Below are 20,262 nucleotides of genomic sequence, written 5' to 3' on the forward strand. Positions count from 1 at the left end.
GACTTAGTTTCCATAGGTTAGATAAACTTCCAATGACTGAAGAAAGTTCAGGCTACCCCAAAGCCCGATTGTAATGCCATCCGACTCCTGTGGTCAATATGAGAGGGTAGCTGGTGTCCTGGTAGGTATAGTTAAGTAGTATGCTGCTGCAAGCCAACTTTTCATTTTGAAAATCTGTAGAATTGAATAAAAATTAGTGACAGAATTAGAATTATATAATTTTTAAGACGTGTCCAAAGTGAACTTAGTGTTCATGGTTACCGGTATGATTAAACTTCTAATTATAGTTTGAGGAAAGTTCAGGCAACCCTAAGCTCGATTGTAATGCCATCCGACTCTTAAGGGTCAATATGAGAGGTAGCTGATATCTTGGTAGGTTAGTTTTGTAGTATGCTGCTCCAAGCCCCCTTCTCAGTCTGAAAAAATTGTAAACTGAATGCACATGGGTGGCAGAACTAGAATTATATAACTTTTAAGAGCTGGTCAAAGTGGACCTAGTTTTCATTGGTAGGATTACACTTCCAATGTATCTTTGAGGAAAGTTCATGCTACCTCTAAGCCCGATTGTAATGCTATCTTACTCTTGGGGTCAACAGAAGAGGTACAGTAGCTGGTGTTCTGGTTGGTACTTTGGTAGTATGCTGCTCCAAGCCCCTTTCAAGCTTGAACTTCTGAAAAGATGATGTGAAGACTTCGATAGATTTCTGTGGCATAGGGAAATTTAAGCTTTTATAAAGTAGAAAAGGACAATTTTAGATCTGGCATACAGTATTTATAATGATTCAAACAAAATTGGCCAAATTGTACTTATCTGTATCCTTCTTACTTTAGGTAATATGATTTTAGGCACTTATATTAAGATTTGGAATTAAGATTGATATTAATTTTTGTTGTGACTCCCATACTTTTTGCTTGGAATTATACACATTCAGCAGATGCCGTTATGTCTTCAGACCTTCACTTGCCCTCTTGAGCAGTGGAGTATCTACATGTGCTTCACAACCAGGTTATTGATAAGATGTCACTAAAGTTGATAGCAATTGCTATTTTTACCCATGCAGATGGAAGTATATATATATATCCCCTGACTGGATGTCTGTGCATTTCAGACTAGTGGTTTTTGGTAAAGTGAGAACGTCAGGTTTAGTTTGGAGGTGGTAGTAAACAGCCCATCTGATGTGATCACCTCAATCACCACAAGGATTGGCTACCTAACCTACCTACCAGAGACCCTTTCACATATTGCGTATCGTTATACTCCTCCTCTCAAGTATGAATTTATTTAAAGAAATTAGAATAGCTTCCAAACCAGAAAGACTGATTCCTCTAGGACTGCAGTTTCATAATCAATCTTTGAAAGTTTTTTTCAACTTTTTGAATCCATAACAATTTACAGAGACTTTTCTCCAAAACAGTTTAGGTGAAATATGATGTATACAGCTGCCAAAACTTGCATTCTCATTATACACAGTGTTGAAGATGATGTGAATGGCACTATATCAGAATAGAGATACTATTGCAAGATACAAGTCTAGTCGGACTGGGTGGTCTTAATGTACCCTCAATTGATAGAGTCAGAATCTAGAGGACTAAGTGGAACGTGGATACTAATTTGAGATGGAGAATGACAAATGCAGGGTTTCAATTTATAAATTTGAACTTGGAATTACTAATTTTAGTGACCTTGTTTGGTGTGTCAATAAACATACCAAAAAGGAGGAATACACACTTAGTGTCGATCTGTAACTGAATTGTAATCTAAATGTGAAGTTGACTTGAAGAATACATTTAGGTCTACATTGAGTGGGGTGCAGTTATTTTAGTTCATTTGTTATTAAATTGTTGATTATTAATTAAAAGCCATAGAAATGTAATGTCTGAACTCCTGTATCATTGAGCTGTCTGTAGGCTGTGAGATTGCTAGAATTCAACTTTATATGCTTTGTACATTGACATACATATTTCTTAATCATTCCGCAAGCTGATAGTTTCCCTGTCTTTAAACCACCAACAGCATACTGGTATTACCCAATGGTATCTCCCTGATTTTCCGTCAACTACAGAATTGTATGTAAACAATCTGTCATAACATTACAAGAGAAGATAAGAACTGATTGAAATAGTCAATCAATGAACCAACTTACACATGAATATTAAACAAAAAATCTTGTGTAGCATTTTAATTTGATCTTATGATTAGTATTTGTTATGTACTCTGCTAAATGCTATTCTCATAATTTGTTTGGCGCACATTGGCACATTTTGAGACCAAGCCTTCTAATATAGTTCTCTAATCCTTTTCAATCGATAAATCTGTTATCTAATGATTACAAAAGATAAACAAACAAAACATGCCCTATAATATAGCCGTAAATAACTTCCGCAAAAGTACATGTCTTTGGATTTAACACCAAAAAAAAGTTCTAAAGAATTTGCCAGCGCACTAGTATGAGGTTGACACTCTAAAAACATGACAGCAAGTCCCATAGAGAGATGTAAGGCCCGTAGGATATTGACAAAGATGTCGACCTGACATTGTTCAAGAGTTTGTAAATAAAACAAATATGATACTGTAAAGTTACATGGAAGGTGCTAGAAGGCCTCAATTCTTCTACCATTTTTGTCCACTTCTTGTTTGATCTTGTATAGATAATCACCATTTATTGTAGGTCTCGTTTTTATGTTGGTGAAAGGGTTAATTGTTGAGCAAAGGTGAAATATTGCAACTTAAAATTGTATTCTAGCTGCCGCTTAGCTATTTTTCCATTGTGTAATCTATATTTTTGTTAAATAATATTTTTGTCTCATTTTTGTCTCTTTCTGGAATTATCTGACAGTATTTTATCCAAATGATGAAATATTAAATTATGTGCTCGAATTTGTATTATTCATTTTTCCTTTTGAGCAGAATGAATCAGATTATAATGGAGGGAGTTGTGGAAGGATAGTAAACATGTTGACAGGACACTTGGAGAATAAGTAGAGATTATGGATGAATTAACTAACTAACGAATGCGGAAATATTGATGCCATTTTGAAGAGAAAGTGCAAAGAAAATGAGCAGTTTTCTGAAACGAGGTTGTTCCCCTCACCCGTGTCTGTCTGGCTTGTCTCAGAGCTTCGTTGCTGTATAACATGCTGTAGGGGAGTAACCAAACAGCACCACTAATCCCCCCTGTCCTTTGGGGCAGTCCCCTGCCAGGATATCCACTCTTTCTACTTTCTCAGGACGAATATCTATCAACCAAAAGAAATATTTCCCCCCTTTTTTCTGCTATCAACATTTTTGCTATTTTTATACCTGCTCCCTGACAAGCATGATATCTGTTTTTACAAATCAGCATTTGTAGCTTTTAATAAATTGTCTGCTGATGTCGTTCTGTTTCAAATTTTCTTTCCTAAGTCTCACATCTTTTCTTTGTGCGCTTTATTCAGCAGTATTACCGGTATACCTCTTTATTTCCACTCCTTTATTACACTTCTGCTTCTTGTTCAATTCTTATTATCCTGTGGATGACTGAATACTGTATCCATACTTTGTGTTTACCTGAAATACCATTTTTTATTTTAGGACAGGAATGCTCTATGCTTTCTCAAGTTAAAGTTTATTCATTTTCAGGAAGCACATGAACTTTTGCTACTCAATATCAAGTAGTTATAGTTGGTTGTAAGTAAGCAGCTAGGGGACTGGTGACTTTGAGTCCTCTCCAAAGGGCACTAGCGCATCAACTTGGTTTCGAACCCGGAACCTCCCAGTAAAGAGACCACTGCTCTACCACCGAGCCATCACGTCTCTGTTATTGAACCCACCATTTTTTAAACTTTAAATTGAAAAATGGAATAGCTGTACCAGGAAAAAATGTTTGGCTTATTTACCAACGGTGCCGCAAGGGAAAGCAAACATGTTCCCCCGGGGAGGCCAGGCGATATGATGCCATGTAACTGATTGACCTCCAGGGATGTTTGTGTGCTGTATGGGCCATTTCACTTGCCACCTCCACGCTCAAGTTCACTACCATCAACAAAACTAACGGTACCAACCAGAGCTAGGAAATGTATGCCCTGTCACATTGCTTCTAGCTGCCTTGGTATTCAGGCATTATTTAGGACTCCTTTCTGTTCTGTCACCGTCCCCATCTCGAGAGCCCCCCCCCCCCTCCCTTATGCACCATCTCCAATCTCTTCCTGAGATCCAAAAAGATGTTCACTCGTGGAATTCTTTAAATAATTTAGGCATTTAGAACCCCTTTTTGTCACCGTCCCCATCTCGAGAGCCCCCCCCCTCCCTCCCTCCCTTATACACCATCTCCAATCTCTTCCTGAGAGCCAAAAACATGTTCACTCATATAATTCTATATCCAATTCATGCCATTATGCCTTTCATCAGATGTTATTTGTTAACTGCCCTCCCAGTCTTCTCAGAAGATCCTCTTCTTTGTTTTGGGAAGTGATGATGATGGAATTGGGAAATATGGCCTACTGTTTGTGATACTACCACCACCACCACTACCATTAACCTACAAGCTCCATAACTATCATCATCAACTGTACTATTGATAACTTTGTTTAATAACCATCATGATCATATTCATCACCATCACTATTCCATCACCATTATTAAAGATGACATAATATTACGTACTGCTAGTTTAGAAAATGGGAGATAGTTTTGAATGTCTGCATAGTGCCCCCAAGTTTTATTAGATGGCGTCAAGACAGTTTTGCGAAAAGGGCACGTGCCCTTGAATTCAACTAAGCTTTTGAATCAAATTCTCCTCAATAAGATACCGTTGTTATCTCACTATAAATCCAGAATGCCAAATAATTCAAAGAGGTTTGTGAACTGGGGTAAACTCTAAATGCGCCTGTTTGGCTGGCTGCCGTGATAATTTAACCTACGATCAATTGCATATTTAAACATTGTCTAAATACAAATCAGTTTGAATTACCCATTCAGCCTGTTATTTCCAGGTGTACTTTCTCTATTTCTCAAAAAGATCTTTTGTCAGTCTTGTACAACAGTCTTGTACAACAGACTTTGTTCTTCTATATTGCAAATTTCAGTAAAACAAAAAAATGCATCGCAGTCAGTATCAAACTTAGAAAGCAGATGGTAAGATTAATTATTTGAAGCAGGTTGAATTTATCAAAGAAATGAGTCAATCCAATTTTAAAACATGAACATGACATAATTGATTTATGAAAATGTTTCTTAAAGTAGACTAGTCTCTTCTCGAGTCCATGGGAAGGTATCCAAATAGTGGTCTAAACTGCCTCTAGGGAGCAGCACCCTGCTTAGGTCATAGGTCAAAGCAGCGGTCATCTGTCTACACCTAGCATAAGGATGGACTTGGCCTGTCAGATATTATTGTCTTCATTCAAAGTCCAAGCCAGAGATATGAGTCGGATAGAGAATGCAAAAAGTGAGAAATCCTTAGTATCTTAAAGATACGATATGATTGATGCTGGAGGATCATGTTTTAGTCGTTCCTTTCAGTCTAGATGAAGTTAGACTATGAGAAGGTAAAGAGTAATGAGGAAGGGATAGGTTAAGAGAAGATTTGATGGAAGAGAAGTTGAAGGAGAACTGGAATTGAAACAAAAAGGAGGCAAAGAAAGGGACAAAACACACTTGAAGGGAGAGGAAAAATGGTGAAGATGCATCATTTTTGTCCCCAAAATATTTAGGTACAATTGGATGGTTTCGTGCAAGAAGGCAGAAAATTCAGATAATTTTCATAAATCTTGACAAAAACGGGGCACTGTAGAATTATTACCTCGGTGGCTCCATCCAGCACACAGTCTGTGATGTATTAGATGCATGTTTTCACTTCCGAGCTCCTAATCCCGCAGAAATAGATCTGAAACCAATCAATTTTCATCTTGTAGGCCCGAGGATTGTCTATTTGTTCAGTTGTAGGTGTGAGATTCTGAGAGGGGAGTGTTTATGCCCCCATCTGACTTGTGATGTTGTCTACCGGTAGCTAGTCCAGACTTCTGGGTCAGGGCGTTGATTTCTGGAAACGGGGGTTCAAGGATTTCATCTGCATGGCTCTGTCAAAAGATGATGTCATTTTCTGAGCGATGGGTGGATGTTAACTCATATCACTTTGTATAGAGTTAAAGCCCTTCTGCCTCTCTGCGGATGATATGATAGTAGAATAGCTGAAGAGAGAGAGAGAGAGAGAGAGAGAGAGAGAAAGAGAGAGAGAGAGAAGAGAGAGAGAGGGGGAGAGAGAGAGAGAGATGCACAGATGGGTAGAGAGACCAACTGACAGGTGAATGGATAGAAAGATAGATAGAGAACATGTAGAATGTAAGGAGCGAAAGTAATTAGATAGAGGATTCTTTAAAGAAAAAAATGAATTTTATTGGGGAGTGGAGATTTGATGACAAAGGGGAGGGAGGAGAAACACCAAAAGTGGGGTAAAAAGGACTGAAAATGAAGATAAATGGAGGCGCGTGAGGACAAACGGTCCAAATGACTGAAACCTTGGGAGTTATACAAAAATCTTCATTTACAACATGTCAAGAGTAATATGCAGTTTAGGGGAAGGGGTGGGATGGGGTAGGCGTAGGGGCACTGTGCATTCGTTATCTATTCCCATCTATTCCCATCTATTCCCAGCATACATGAATTGGATAAAGCAAGAAATATTCAGAGCAGAATGTCAAGAGGTACCAGCAGATGACATGTTTCTTCTGACCTGAAGTCAAACCATATTTGATAAAGATGAAGAATGGATGTGGCACTGACTTCTCCCTCTAACCAATCAGCGGTGGAACATTCCGCCTCTTGAGAAATGAAACGCGAGGCAGTTTGTCCCGAATCATTTGCTCTCTGTGGGTCACTTTCTCAGGAGGAGTTGCTTTGTTGCAATGTGTAATTAAAGCCCTTTCAATTATAATGTCTCTCTTTTCTGCATGTTTTCATGTCATGTGGGGGAAATCAAAGGTTGCGTCTGCTGTCTGATGCTATTAAATGTGAGATGCATAATGTGTAAACATTGCATTCCTGATACACCACAGACTTGCAGATATGATACCTCAGTAGAGTCATCAGGCCAACATATTGGTGTTCAATGATCACTTACTTTGTAATCCAAGGCATATGTTAACAGAAAATATAATCTTCAATAAAAAGATAATGTAATTAGTAACCCGCTGTTGCTGCCATTACTGTATAAAATAGCAAGCATATTATACAATGTTATTTTTGTGTATATTTGTAGTTAATAACAAATATTTATTGTTTGTGCATGTTATACTTGCCATGAATTTTAATGCACTTTACATTTATATTTTGCATTTTTGAATATTATTGGGTTGTAATATGGTTGTTTATGAAATGAATCATATAAGAAAAGAAACGAAAATGTAAAGCTCGCTTGTAACATTTGGAGAATTTCAATTTGTGTATTCTTCACTCTGCCTTGTTACTTTATATGTTGTGTTTGTCTATGTGTGAACATTTTGTATACCCTACCACTTAAACAATCTATTTGTGTTTATTATGCTAGACAATGAGCATGCACCAGGGTTAAAATATTTATGCTTCTTTGTAACGATTGAATAAAGATGAAACATACAATTCTTCTAGAATTTTGAATGAAGGATAGAGATGGAGTAACAAACCTCTCTCTTTTTTCTTGTATTTCTACAGACACAGAAGAGGATGAAACTGCTTCACAACCACAACGATGGTGAAAAATCACCGCACATGGAACATTCTCCCATCACACCAGAACAGGTAAGGTATCCGACGAGAAACTAAAGACATTCAAGCGTTTTTCTCAGGTCTATCCACCTCCTACAGCAAAAATTGAAAAGTTTTGAGGCTACTTATAAATTATAACCTTGTTTGCTTTGACCTACCCCCTCCCACAACTAAAACTAAAAAGTTTGGAGGTTAATCACAACCCTTTTCTCTGACCTATCCCTCCCACAAAAAAAAATTGGCTAACCAACCACCTCCCCCAACCAAATTTTTCATTTTGGGAGACCCACTGACATACAACTTTTTTCTCTATGTATTTCATCAAACTAACCTCCATTCTACACAGCCACTGACTGATTTGAGAATGAACACATGCATTAATACTTGCATGTTTCCAGGCTTTAACTGTCAGAAGAACATTAAATTGTACCGCATCTGCTGAGAGCCACAGTATTTCTAAATATATGATCTAATGTAATGCCCTTCTGGCTCTCAGTAGAACAGAACATTGATTAATATAATGATGTTAGTGAGGTCATGAAATTGCCTGTTTAAAGCCAAAAGGGTGTTAAATCTTTTATATGATACTGCCTTTCTGGTTCTTGGTAGAATATTCAAAGCCTGGAATCCAGTGTGATTAGTGGCCATGATGTAGTCTGCTCAGAACCACCAAAAGGACATTAAATCATTAAACACAGATTTGTAACGTCCTTCTGGCTCTCGTCAGGTGATTGACTCAATATGAAATTATGATTTTCATTCCTGGGATGATGTTAGTGTGGCCATGGTGAGAAAGAGTTGTGTGAAGTGTGTCTGTGCCTAGGGGTGGAGGAAGTATAACCATGAGAGTGGGAAGAGGGAACAATATTATGACAGCCATATATCCTACAGGAACACAGGCAGAGGGGATGGACAGGTGAAATGGAGGATGGGTGGAACATGGGAGGGGAAGAGGGAGAGAGAGAGAGAGAGGATGAGAGACAGACACATACAGACAGACAGACATACACGTAGGACAAAGACAGGCAGCATGAGAGGAAGAGAGAGAGAGAAAGAGAGAGGAGAGAGAGAGAAGGAGAGAGAGAGAGGAGAGAGAGAGAAGGAGAGAGAAGGAGAGAGAGAGAGAAGGAGAGAAAAGTACACAAGTAGAGAAAGAGAAAGAGGGAGAGACCAAGATATTCTGAGAGGGAATGAGAGAAGGGTGAACGAATCAAGAAAAGGTGAATAATCTACATATAGAAAGAAAAATATAGTTATTAAAGAGCAGGTAAATCTATATAAAATAAAGAGGGGAGGAAGTAAAGGAGGAAAAATTGATAACATACATGTAATGAGAAAGAAGAAATAAAGTGAAGTATAGAGCAATGGAAATAACAGGTAGTAATGTACCATGAAATAAATATTCTTCTCAAGATTTAAAGAAGAGACCAATTTGCACTCATTCAGACAGAGACAGAAAATTAAATGGAAGTCAATATTACACATTTTAAAAAACTGTCAAAAACAGAAACAACATAATTGTTTCTGGTTAATTTCCTTATGAGTAGATATTTAATATGGTAGAGAGATGTTCAACGCAGTCTGAAGACCACCATAGTACCCCAGGGAGACAATTTCTCCATTCTCAATTCTCTTAAATCTCATATTGCTACCAGTTACACTGGTCCATTGTGACCCAAATATTTGATCTGGTGCTCTATTTAATATTCAATGTGCTCCCTAAAATTAGGTCAAATATCGCATGGGAATTTGTCAAAACCAGAAGGAGATCAAACTTCACTTTTGATTACAAGTTCCTGTAAAGATTAAACTCAAAGACCATCACAAGATGTATAGAGTTTCCCAAGGCACATATAATGCGAGGGTATATATTAGGATTACAAATGAAAGTATGAATATAATTGTCAATTCATCTAATATTTACTATCCTTGGATGTGAGACTATAGGTCTGATTGAGTGAGTCACCCATAAAATAGAATATCGAGCTTCTGTAAGACCAGAACATTTTCTGTCTGAAATATTACTAAATTTCATGAGAGGTTATATTTGCAAAAAGTTTTCTTTCAAAAAATAATAAGTCACAGCATATTACTTTGCAATTTGTAGAAGTGCTTAGATTTATGTCATGATGTGGTGAGGAATGTAATTTTCTTTGTTTCGACAATTTTGCCTGTATGAGACAATTGACACAATGAACTATGAGGGTCCTTTGCCTGAAGTGTGCATATATCATTTATGCAAAAAGAACATTTAAAGTTACTATCAATGACAACCTTATGAGAGATATTTATAGCTGGTATAATTTTGACCTTTTATGAATGTGATAAGATATTGTAATTAATTTGACATGATGTTCTGTTACTCAGTAGAAGATTATGTCATAGAACTGTATACAAAAAGTGTCATCTAGGACTTTATACTTCTCCATTTCTCAACATCTTTCAGTCAGGCACTGAATAACCATAAGGCTATGTCACAACCTGTGCTCGTTTTTACTTATTTAAATTGAATGAAACAAGAAATGTTTACAATTTACTTCATTCTCCAAGAATAAACTCTTTATCCTTTCACTGATTTACTACCTGATACTAATGAAATGAAACATTGTGGCATTGCTACCACTTCTACCTCCCCCAAATGCTTTCTCGTTCCTGTAATTAATGTATTCATGTCTTCCTTCTTTGACCTTTGACCTCATGCTTCCAGGATGATGAGGATGGTATATGGGCCTAGGGCAGGGCTCCCTCTATACAGCTACCCCAAGTTCCCTCATGCATAAAATATTGGTAAAAAATGATATATTGTATAACTGTATCCTAAGCATGCTTGCACTAAAATACTAATCTTTGATATTGCAGTAACCCTTCTCCAACATGTGCAGAAGTAATTGGTTGAAATTGTTGCCGGTGCACTAACTCTTTCTAGAAACTAAATCTTGATTCAAAGTTGATGCATTCTACTAATTTTTTCACTGGTGTGCATTTAGTTTGATGATGTGCTGCTTGCTAAATCAGTGTGAATATATTTTCCCTAATTTTTGGTTTGTTTGTTTCTTCTTTGTTGTTGATTTTTATATATATTTGTTATTTTGTGTGCATGAATACCTGTAAATAAAGCATTTTGTTGAATAAGCACTTCATCTCTCTATGTATTTTTGCACAACACAGTTATCAGAATTCAATGAGAATCCCAATTTGATGATCTACAAATATTTTTTACTCTCATCCTGTACACAATTTCTTTAAATGACCTAATTGTTTGGCCTTTATCCTTGTTCACTTCTGCTAGTTCCCATGAAAATGAATCCCATCTCAATTATCAGTTGTCAATGAAACAAAATGTGACTGATAAGGGATCAATTTCTTTGTCATTCCCAATTTCAGTACAGATTTGAGTGACTTCTAATAATATGCTTCCAATAAGTATTGGGTAAATGGTCTTGATTCTTCTTTTGTTGTTCTAGAGCACATGGTTTCTGCACATGAAAATAGGTTCTGGTTGCTGTTCCAATAATCTTTGCAAAAAGAAATGTGTGTGTATTTTGTGTTGTTATTTTATTTTGATGTTTGTATATAGTGGGTTGTATAGGATTTTTTTTCTTTTCTTGTGAATATAATATATGCTTGTATATTTTTAACTGTATGAAGATGTGATTATACCAACTATATTAATCTTTGAATAAAATCTTTTCCATGTGTGTCCAATTTCTTCTGAAAGTTAGCAAACCTCCATAAATCAAAGCACTTCTTAATCTTAGAAAGACTTTGCAATCCATTCCTGGCTGTCTGGTTTCTGTTCAATTCATAAGTAAACTGTCTAATTTGCTTTAGAAATTGATATTCCAAATATACAATATTCTATTCTTTTAATTGTATTCTATATTGCTTACTTGTCATGTGTGCGTTATTGTGGTTGGCTATGTGTAAGTTTATAAACCTTTTAATGGCTTGGAATATGGTTTCAGTATATTGCACCCTTCTTTATCACAGCAGTGACAACACTTTGTAAATGTTTCATATTTTCTGTTCAGAGCCAGAAGGGCATTAAAGATAAAGACCAGTTATGGTCATGCGATTGCATTGTGAAAGGAACGTTGTGGAATCGATCAGAAAAGGTTGATCATCTAGCATATAAGAATTTGTGTGTACTGTAAGGTTTTGGAATCATCAACATGATAAGAAATTTGGCCCAGTCTTGGTAAAGTTACAAGCACTGTACACAGAAAGATGTATATGGGACTACGCACACATGCACGACACGTGCGTTATATCTATCAGGTCCAAATAGATATAATAATTTACCAAATATATCAATTAGTAGGCGGTTTCTCGGCAAAATTTGTATGATCACGTATTAGTCAAAACATTCTTTCACATGATTGGTAATAAGAGCTTCCATTTCATTTTTTGAGAAGGGGGCATTTCCAAAACTGGTCTTTACCTTTAACTCTCAATTAAAACATAGAAGTCAATGCCTTCTGGTTCCAAATAGGCAATAAAATTATGTCAATTTGTATTACATGGATGTATTTTTTTGGATACTACAAGGCATTATTGGTGTCATTATAAGAAATTTGATCTGAGATGTTAATCCCCATTAGTACTTAAATGGCCACTAAAGATATTTTTAGAAAGTGCTTTACATAAGACATATATACAGGGTGTTTTTATTTTAAAGCAAATACCATTTATACTTGAAATTAAATTGAAGATATCATGTGTGAAATATTGATTAAACTTCTGTTTTGGAATATATGCTGTAAATAAAATCGTCTCCACTAACTCCAGTAATAGAGGTGGATGTGTTTCTTTTAATGGTGATTTCAGTAACAATCTACTAATTTAATCTGGTCTGTGGTAATTAACTTGTGTTTATAGACTGGTTCTTCCTTTCGACAACTAGTTTCTCTTACTCCTTTAGATGATTATTAGCTGTCTGTTTCCATATGCACCTTGTCTTATTTTTCTATGATGTTCTAGTATGAATATCAATTTTGTTTATCCCCTCTATTCAACATTTTCACCAATGATTATCTACCGTAATCTTTTTTTAACCTCCTTTTAAAAAAAAGCAAAAGCATATGCACGTATACTATATCCCGTACAAATATGTCTTTAAAAAAATGCTTTTTCAAAAAATGCACCCCTTTAATTTTAGAGTCATTGTTTAAATCAAAAGTGGAAACAATTCATTTGGTGACTGTTTCAAACTATCAATCCTTTCTGGCATAGAGGTAAGTTGTGGCTTTAAAATAATTTAAACAAGTAATTAGCCATCCCTGTAGAACCAATTGAATTGTCAATTTTAGCAACTCTATTGGAAATTCATACTGGACAAAGACTTGTCCGACTCCCAAGGTTATCTGCAATATCCAGAACAAAGTTGGCAAGTCCTTTTTTACCTCAATCGCGATGCCAAACCGACATCAAACCGACCGATGCTTGGCCATTGGGGCACATTGTGTTTGGTATGTTGTCAGTCTGATATGGGTTTTGTTCATTTGAATTGGGGTATAAGAAGTTAAATCTTGAGCCATGAAACTATCATAATCCTTTTCACCATCGTCTTTTCAATCTACAGCGTTTTGCAGGACAGTTCCATGGAGGGGTTCATAGCGTGACTCTGTGAAGACTGGACGGCAAGCTTCAGATATTCCTCCAGCTCCAGTGTATAAAGACATATCTAATTTCTTCATGGTCTTAAAAATCAACTTGGATATGGAGCAATACTCATGTAATCAAGTCATACTTTAATGCATTTACCCAGTTTGAAAGTATCATGAACATAATCAAGTCATAGAAGGGAGGATGTGGAACAGTTAATATTCTCTTTCAGAGGAAATATTGCAATATCTTTTAGGCAATCAATGATAAACAGAGAAGCACTCTGCAGAGTGCAAGCGACAAATCTATATTGTTTATTTGGGATTGGAGGTTAGAGCCTTCCATGTGCATATGGTTTGTGAGCAATCTTAACTTGGTGCTTTGTTAATTCAAATTTTATCTAATTCTATATGAAAATATTGAATTTCATATGCCTCATTGACACTTGCCCGCATTTTGGTCCCGCACTGCCCCGCTCTGTTGCGTGCCAATGCGTGCCAATTAGTGACACGCAGGGTCACGTCAAATTTACGAATAGTTCACACGATGCGTAACCACCAGGACACGCATTCGTAGACTATGCGCAAGGCATGCGAAAACTGCGCACGAAGTATGCACAGCCAATGCGCAAATTAGTCGTTAACTAGTCGTGAACATGCGTGCCACTAGGCCATAAGATACGCAGCGGCGCGCACTGGTACGACTAGGCAGCGCATAGGGTGCGCATAGTTCATGAAGTGTTCACGCACGTTGCCAAACAAAATTGTCGTGCCAAAATTTTGAACATTTTGAAAATTCTGTCACGCATTTCACTCACGGCCCGCATCCGCCCGCATCCTCCCGCACGCTACCACGAATACTTCCCGCATTGGCACGCAAGAGTATGTGTCTATGCGCAAACCAAAATGCGGGCAAGTGTCACCGGGGCATTAGAGTACTAGATTATCAGTGCATTCCACACTCTTTTTTTATGAATTTTCTTCTTGATCCGAGTACTTCAAAATTGATACAGTTCTACAAAATGATGTATATTCACTAAATTTTGAATTCTACATTTTCAGGAGGTTTGTAAAGATTGACCTCTTGTTTGTGTAATATATTGTTACTTTCAAAGCATTTTAGTGTCAGTTTTCTGTCTTAGAACTTGGACTTTCCCTGATTTGTGTGAGCTCTTTTATGATTGTTTGCACTTACGTGAAGTGGCATGATGAGGAAAATATTATTGAATTTTAAAAAAGTTCAATGCCTGCCCCCTCCCCCCTGCATAACAGGGGGATAAAGCAGAAAGCTATGTTGAAAAGATGTCAAAACATTAATTTTTGTTCTTCATTAAAATGAAAGTCTTACCATGAAATAATTACATCATGTACAATTCTTTTCTTATATTGTAAATTCACAATTTATTGGATACATTTAAACATTTTCTCTGTCTCACTTGTCTCATTTAGTTAGTAAATATTGATTTTCATTATCTGACTTATTTAGGAAAGAAAAGGAAATGAGCTAAGTTAAGAATATATTCAGTAAATAACGGCCACCATCCTGAGACTTGAGACAAATGTAGCTGCACAAAGAGGGGAAAAAAGGGGGCAGGATGTTATCTTTGGGTCTGGAACTGACATTTTTTCTTCGCTAAATATCAACCTGCACCCACTTCGCATATCACGGTCACACCTACATATGGGCTCCTTGGTATCTATCCCAAATATGGAAATTAACATTGACCCTTGACCTCACCCTTGACCCTCTGACATTGAATTCGCACCTGTGTAAGGTTTTATGACGGTTGATGTGCAAGTGTCATTTTACCAAGGCACGTCATGATCACACGAGGGAGGGAGTTGATATATCGTCTGCTTCAAAAGGGAGATCGTTATATTTAAACAGTGAAGTGGGATGCAGATTTACAGACTACTTCATTGTTCATAGCTCATTTAGATGTATTTTTAGCAATCATGTATAGCATGGGGACCTTCTCCTGACAATATTACAAAGACTCTTTGTCTAATTCTCACAACCAATGTCAATTTCTTACATTTTTTCCGACTGAACAAACCAGCAACAATTTATTTGTCAACATGACCAGCAAATGAGATCTGGTATTGGTTACTATTACAAAAGCATGGTTATAGATAGCTTTTTCAAACATTTTTTTTTTTTTTGCTCTTTAACTGATTTAATGACATATTTCAACACAATGCTTCCCACCAACTTTTATTTGTTGTTTATCCCATTGTAGGAAGATAGGGTTTGAAGTAGATATTTTTACACGCAAGCTGCATTGAAAGTGCATTGGAGGGACATCCCATGATAGTTGATACTTTCTATGTTTGTGCCTCATTTTTCTCCTTGTATTTTCTGATATCTCAGGTATTGCGCTTTTTAAGAGTGGAATAATTGTTCTCGTCTTTAATGATTCCTAGATTAGCTAAAGGTAGAATAGACAGAGGCAGATAAATAGATATGAAACAAATAAGTACATATTTTTGGCATCTAGAAGAAATTATAGAAGATTTTTTTTTTTTTAATAAATATTTTAAATCAAATTTAGATGTCGATTTATTAGAGAAGGAATGCTTCTTTCTTGTCCATTCTTGTGATTTATTATCATGAAAAGAAATCAACTCTAAATGATTCAAATCTTGCCATTCTGTTTCTATCTTTACAATTCTTGAAATGTTCATTAAGAAAGCTTATACTGTGAAATTATAGGTCATTTTTATTAGCATGCAGAAGATGTATATAATGTAAAAAAAATTGTGTATGATGTATATGCATGGTCTTCTTGACTTCTGAAGATTTGTATAAAAAACAATTGTTTATTGCATTCCATACTCACTCATATTCTAATCAATTCTTATATCACAATTATATCATTTGAATAGCTCAGCTTACATTAAAACTTAACAGTCAATTCATTAGATAGAAAATCAAAAGAGAGAAGGGAAATTTTAATTTGTATATTTTAGTTTCTGCTGCATCTTATTTTCGCTTTCTTTTTTGCTGCATGTTTAAGCATTGACTTGTTAGGATATATGTAAGAGCAGGTGTGTTTAGAGATTTGCACACTATGCAATTGAACTATGACCTAATTTAGGCAAAGTCTCGCCTGAACAGACGATTTTTGAGCTAATAATTACAATAGAGGAAACAATAACTGAAATGTTGGTATTTGAAATAAGCAAAAATATAACGTAATCTAACCCTTAATTATGGTGCTGTACAATTTTGCTGAAGAGATAAGGGTACACGAAAAACTTGAATTTAGAAATATTGAATGCTGTATTCATATCTGTGTCGGGTAGCAGTATACCAATTGTCTTTATGAGTTATGTACACATTTTGTATTAGGTATATGAGTCTTGTGACAAACGACATTGTCTCATTACATATCATTTTGAGGAAAAATGCATTAATTCTCTTGATGGATTTATCCATTCTGTATTAATATATCAATTTTGTTGCTTATTACATATGCAGCAATACTAGAGCGTGCCCTATTATGTATATTCATGTATATAGATATATCTCTAATAAATTTGACATGGAAAAGAAGCATTGACTATCACACTTTGACAAATCAGTATTTGAAGTTACTGATCTGCACATACGTTTTTTGAATTAGTGAATTTCCATGCAATAATAATAATATCTGAGCTGACAAATGTAATCGAGGCTAAAGGAAAAGAGCAGTGCACTTTGGAATAATTATATACAGAAGCAGGGCATAAGGTGTATAGTTGATGCCTTTTTGTTTCTAAATCTCAAGAGATGGTAGATTTTATATTACCATCATTGTTGGTACCAGTTACAGTTATGTAATATTTACCATGTCGATCTTGTAGCAGAAAGAGACAGTGTCTTGCTAAATAATTGTGCCACACATACAGTCATATTTGTTTATTAAATTAATATTCATTATTTGTGCCATTCTTTCAGAGTGTTATCTTTATCAATTTTATTTTGAATACCTGGATAAAACAGAGGAAAGAGGTATTGCGAACTGAAGAAATTTTGCGAAATTGCGTGCTATTCCTGAATATTTAAATTTCTAGCGAGAAATGATATTGTTGCCTTCATACAGTGTAATATATATAAAGAGATACAGTGGTTATATTGACAGTTTGTGCAAGAATGAGTGGTAGCACGTAAGACATTGAGGAAAGTTTTTTTTTTTCAAATTCAAAGAAGTACTTGTTAGTATTTAGTTGGTAATTGGTAGTCTTATTTATCTTGATCATTAGATATATTTATTCACTCATCTGTACAAATTGTATATTTGATATTGATTATAATTATATTACTGTACTATAATATTGTTGAACTTTGCTTTTATTTCGATGAGTACCTTTGTGTTTGGCTTACAGTACTTATGATTATATTATTGAAATTGTGAGGGGTTTCACAATATCTTTTTTTTTAATGGCGATTTGAGGTGCAAATTCGCCATGGGCATGACAATTTGGCAAATTTCATTGTTTCTTTTTGTTTTGTTTTATAACTGTCAATACTGTTGTGAATTGAAACATTTTTATCAATGACTGAATTTTTATCATGTAAATGGAATAGAACTTTTACCTTCCAAATATGTTCTCTATTGTCAAGGAACACTTGATGAACATTGTTTAATGTTTAGAATCTTGTTCGATTTTGAATGTATTATGCATCAGCCAAATTATATGTTTGTTTGTATGTCACAATGTTTTGTGTCTATAAACCTTCCCACTCATATTTGTAATTTAGTGTACATGTTCCGAACCATTTCTTTTAAATTATATCACATTCACATGCACTTCAAAATTATTTTTAAAAATCTAAGGAAAGTTGCTGGTAACTGTAATGTTACGAATATCTCTTAAACCAGAAATGTAATTGATAGTAATGTTTTGACTAAAGTTATAAAAGGTACTGATATGTTAAACTATAAATAATAAGGGAAATGACTTTCAAAGTGAGAAAACTTCATAATGAATTGTATTTTCATTTCTTTTATGTCGGAAAATAAATAAATTTTCCAACCACCCTTATGATACTGAAATTTTAAAAGATAGATAATGAACAAATCAAAACCATGAAATTTTATAGCAAAAAGTCCAATTTTTATGTACAGAAGATTTTTCTGTAGGAATTTATTTCGCTAGCTTTATGTTTCCTTCTTTCAAATATGGTCATGGCCAAAATAATAGGAAACTATACTTCTACCGTTCATTTGAAATTTGAAATATAATATTATACATGTTAAAATTGTCGTCTAACACATTTGTGCACAAATCAATATGTCATACAATAAAAATGAATGTATAAAAATATTAAATTGATTGTTTGATGTGTTCATTGACATTGTGTTGTACTCTGTGGAAGATTGGTATTGATGAGTAATCTAAAGTTATTCATTTATTAAAGATGCAGGTGAAAGATAGGCGAACAAAGTAGGAAAAGTAGGAATATTGGTGTTAAAAAAAGATTGTAATAGATTGAATGAGAGAAAAAACAGAGAGAGGAGCTTATACATGTGTGAGACCTGATAGAAATATGACAATGATTTGAAAGTAATAACTCGAACTAGAGCACGGAAGATTAAAGACTGATGGTAAAAGTTTCTTACTGTATACTTTGATATAAAAAGAAACAAAACAGAAACAAAACTGCCATTCTTACGGTATACAATTAAAATTGCATCACACCCGTATACGAGTGGCTGTCGAAGCCCTGTAATGTATGTTGTTTATGGCTATATCGCCGCTGCTTAGTTGTGTTTATTAAGGGCATCTGTCAGCTTTCTCGCGCACTTGTGTTATTCTTGACACAATTTGCTTGACATTTATTTCAAACAAACGTTCACAGTGACAAATAATTCGCAGGAATGAGTGTCAGAGGAAATGAATTTATTGAGATGATTATGATAACTCTCCACCTCTCTATCTCTCTACTTGTCATCCTTCTCTCTCCCTTTCCGTTGCTCTTTATCTCTTTGGACTGTGTCTCGCCCACCATTCTATTCTCCTCTCGCGCGCTCTTTCTCACCAACCCTCTCTTTGATATCGTCACACCGTCTTCCTCCCAACTCCCTCTCCCTCTCTCTCTCTCCCTCTCTCTCTCTCTCTCTCTCTCTCTCTCTCTCTCTCTCTCTCTCTCCCAACCCCCTCCCCACAAGTTTTCTCTCAATTTACTTGACTTACTATTAATATCTTGATCTCTCTGTCTCTCCTTATTCCACTTCGTGATAACTGAACTATCTTTCGAGAGTCTTTTTCGTTTCTTTCCTTTTCTCTTGATCGCGCTTTCTTTAACCAGTCGAGACGAACCGATTCGAAAGTGTTGATCATCCGTATCATTTGGACGCCTACTATAATGCATAATCCATGGAACGATTGATGACTACTATGGCGCCTCAAATGTAATCTCAGTCATAGAAAGAATATAAGTATCGCAAAGGCGTGACCTGCACTTTCTATTGCTGTTAGAATCTTTGTAAAAAGTTTTCATTCCTTTTATTTCAATAAACTATTTCTATCACTATGTTAAAGCCCTTCTAAAGTGTATGGAGCCCCAAATTCGCCAAAAATTAGATGGCAATTGAAAGAGGATGTCATTAAGACGCAAAGATTCCCCCAAATGATTGAAGACAAAATTAAAAACATACATAATTTTGGGTGTTCTGTTGAACGCAGAAAACCTAAGTTTTGTATTCTTTCATCAATATTTTGACTTCTAACACTTTTGTTTTGAAAATCCTTGCAGAAATGTGTCTGAAACTTTGCCATCAATATTGTTTGGGGGCTTCCAATACTTTAGAGGGGCTTAGTTTAAACAGGAGGAGGGTTTAACGCGGTTAAAAAGCTAAAGTATATATCACACAGTAGAAATGTAGCTATCGGATCGCATGATTTACCTCTTTTGGTGCTGTTTCGGGGCATTTTAGGGTTAAAATATTTATTTAT

At 35.5% G+C, this 20,262-nt stretch overlaps 1 protein-coding gene across 5 annotated transcripts in view; it reads left to right on the forward strand.

Moving 5' to 3' along the window:
• LOC579460 (ELKS/Rab6-interacting/CAST family member 1) overlaps positions 1–14,392 on the forward strand; it is a 78,243-nt gene extending 63,851 nt beyond the window's left edge. For 4 of the 5 annotated variants that reach the window (XM_030972000.1, XM_030972002.1, XM_030972001.1 and 1 more), the window contains 2 exons: positions 7,664–7,750; positions 13,299–14,392. In XM_030972000.1, coding sequence (XP_030827860.1) covers positions 7,664–7,750; positions 13,299–13,346 — 135 coding nt within the window. In that variant the 3' untranslated portion in view covers positions 13,347–14,392. Of the gene's footprint in view, positions 1–7,663; positions 7,751–10,424; positions 10,505–13,298 lie in introns of all 5 variants that reach the window. The other variant, XR_004061710.1, reaches the window with a different exon arrangement.
• The last annotated feature ends 5,870 nt before the right edge of the window (positions 14,393–20,262 follow it).

Source organism: Strongylocentrotus purpuratus, unplaced genomic scaffold (assembly GCF_000002235.5).
Source record: "Strongylocentrotus purpuratus isolate Spur 01 unplaced genomic scaffold, Spur_5.0 spur5_scaffold_6, whole genome shotgun sequence".
Taxonomy (NCBI): Eukaryota; Metazoa; Echinodermata; class Echinoidea; order Camarodonta; family Strongylocentrotidae; genus Strongylocentrotus; species Strongylocentrotus purpuratus.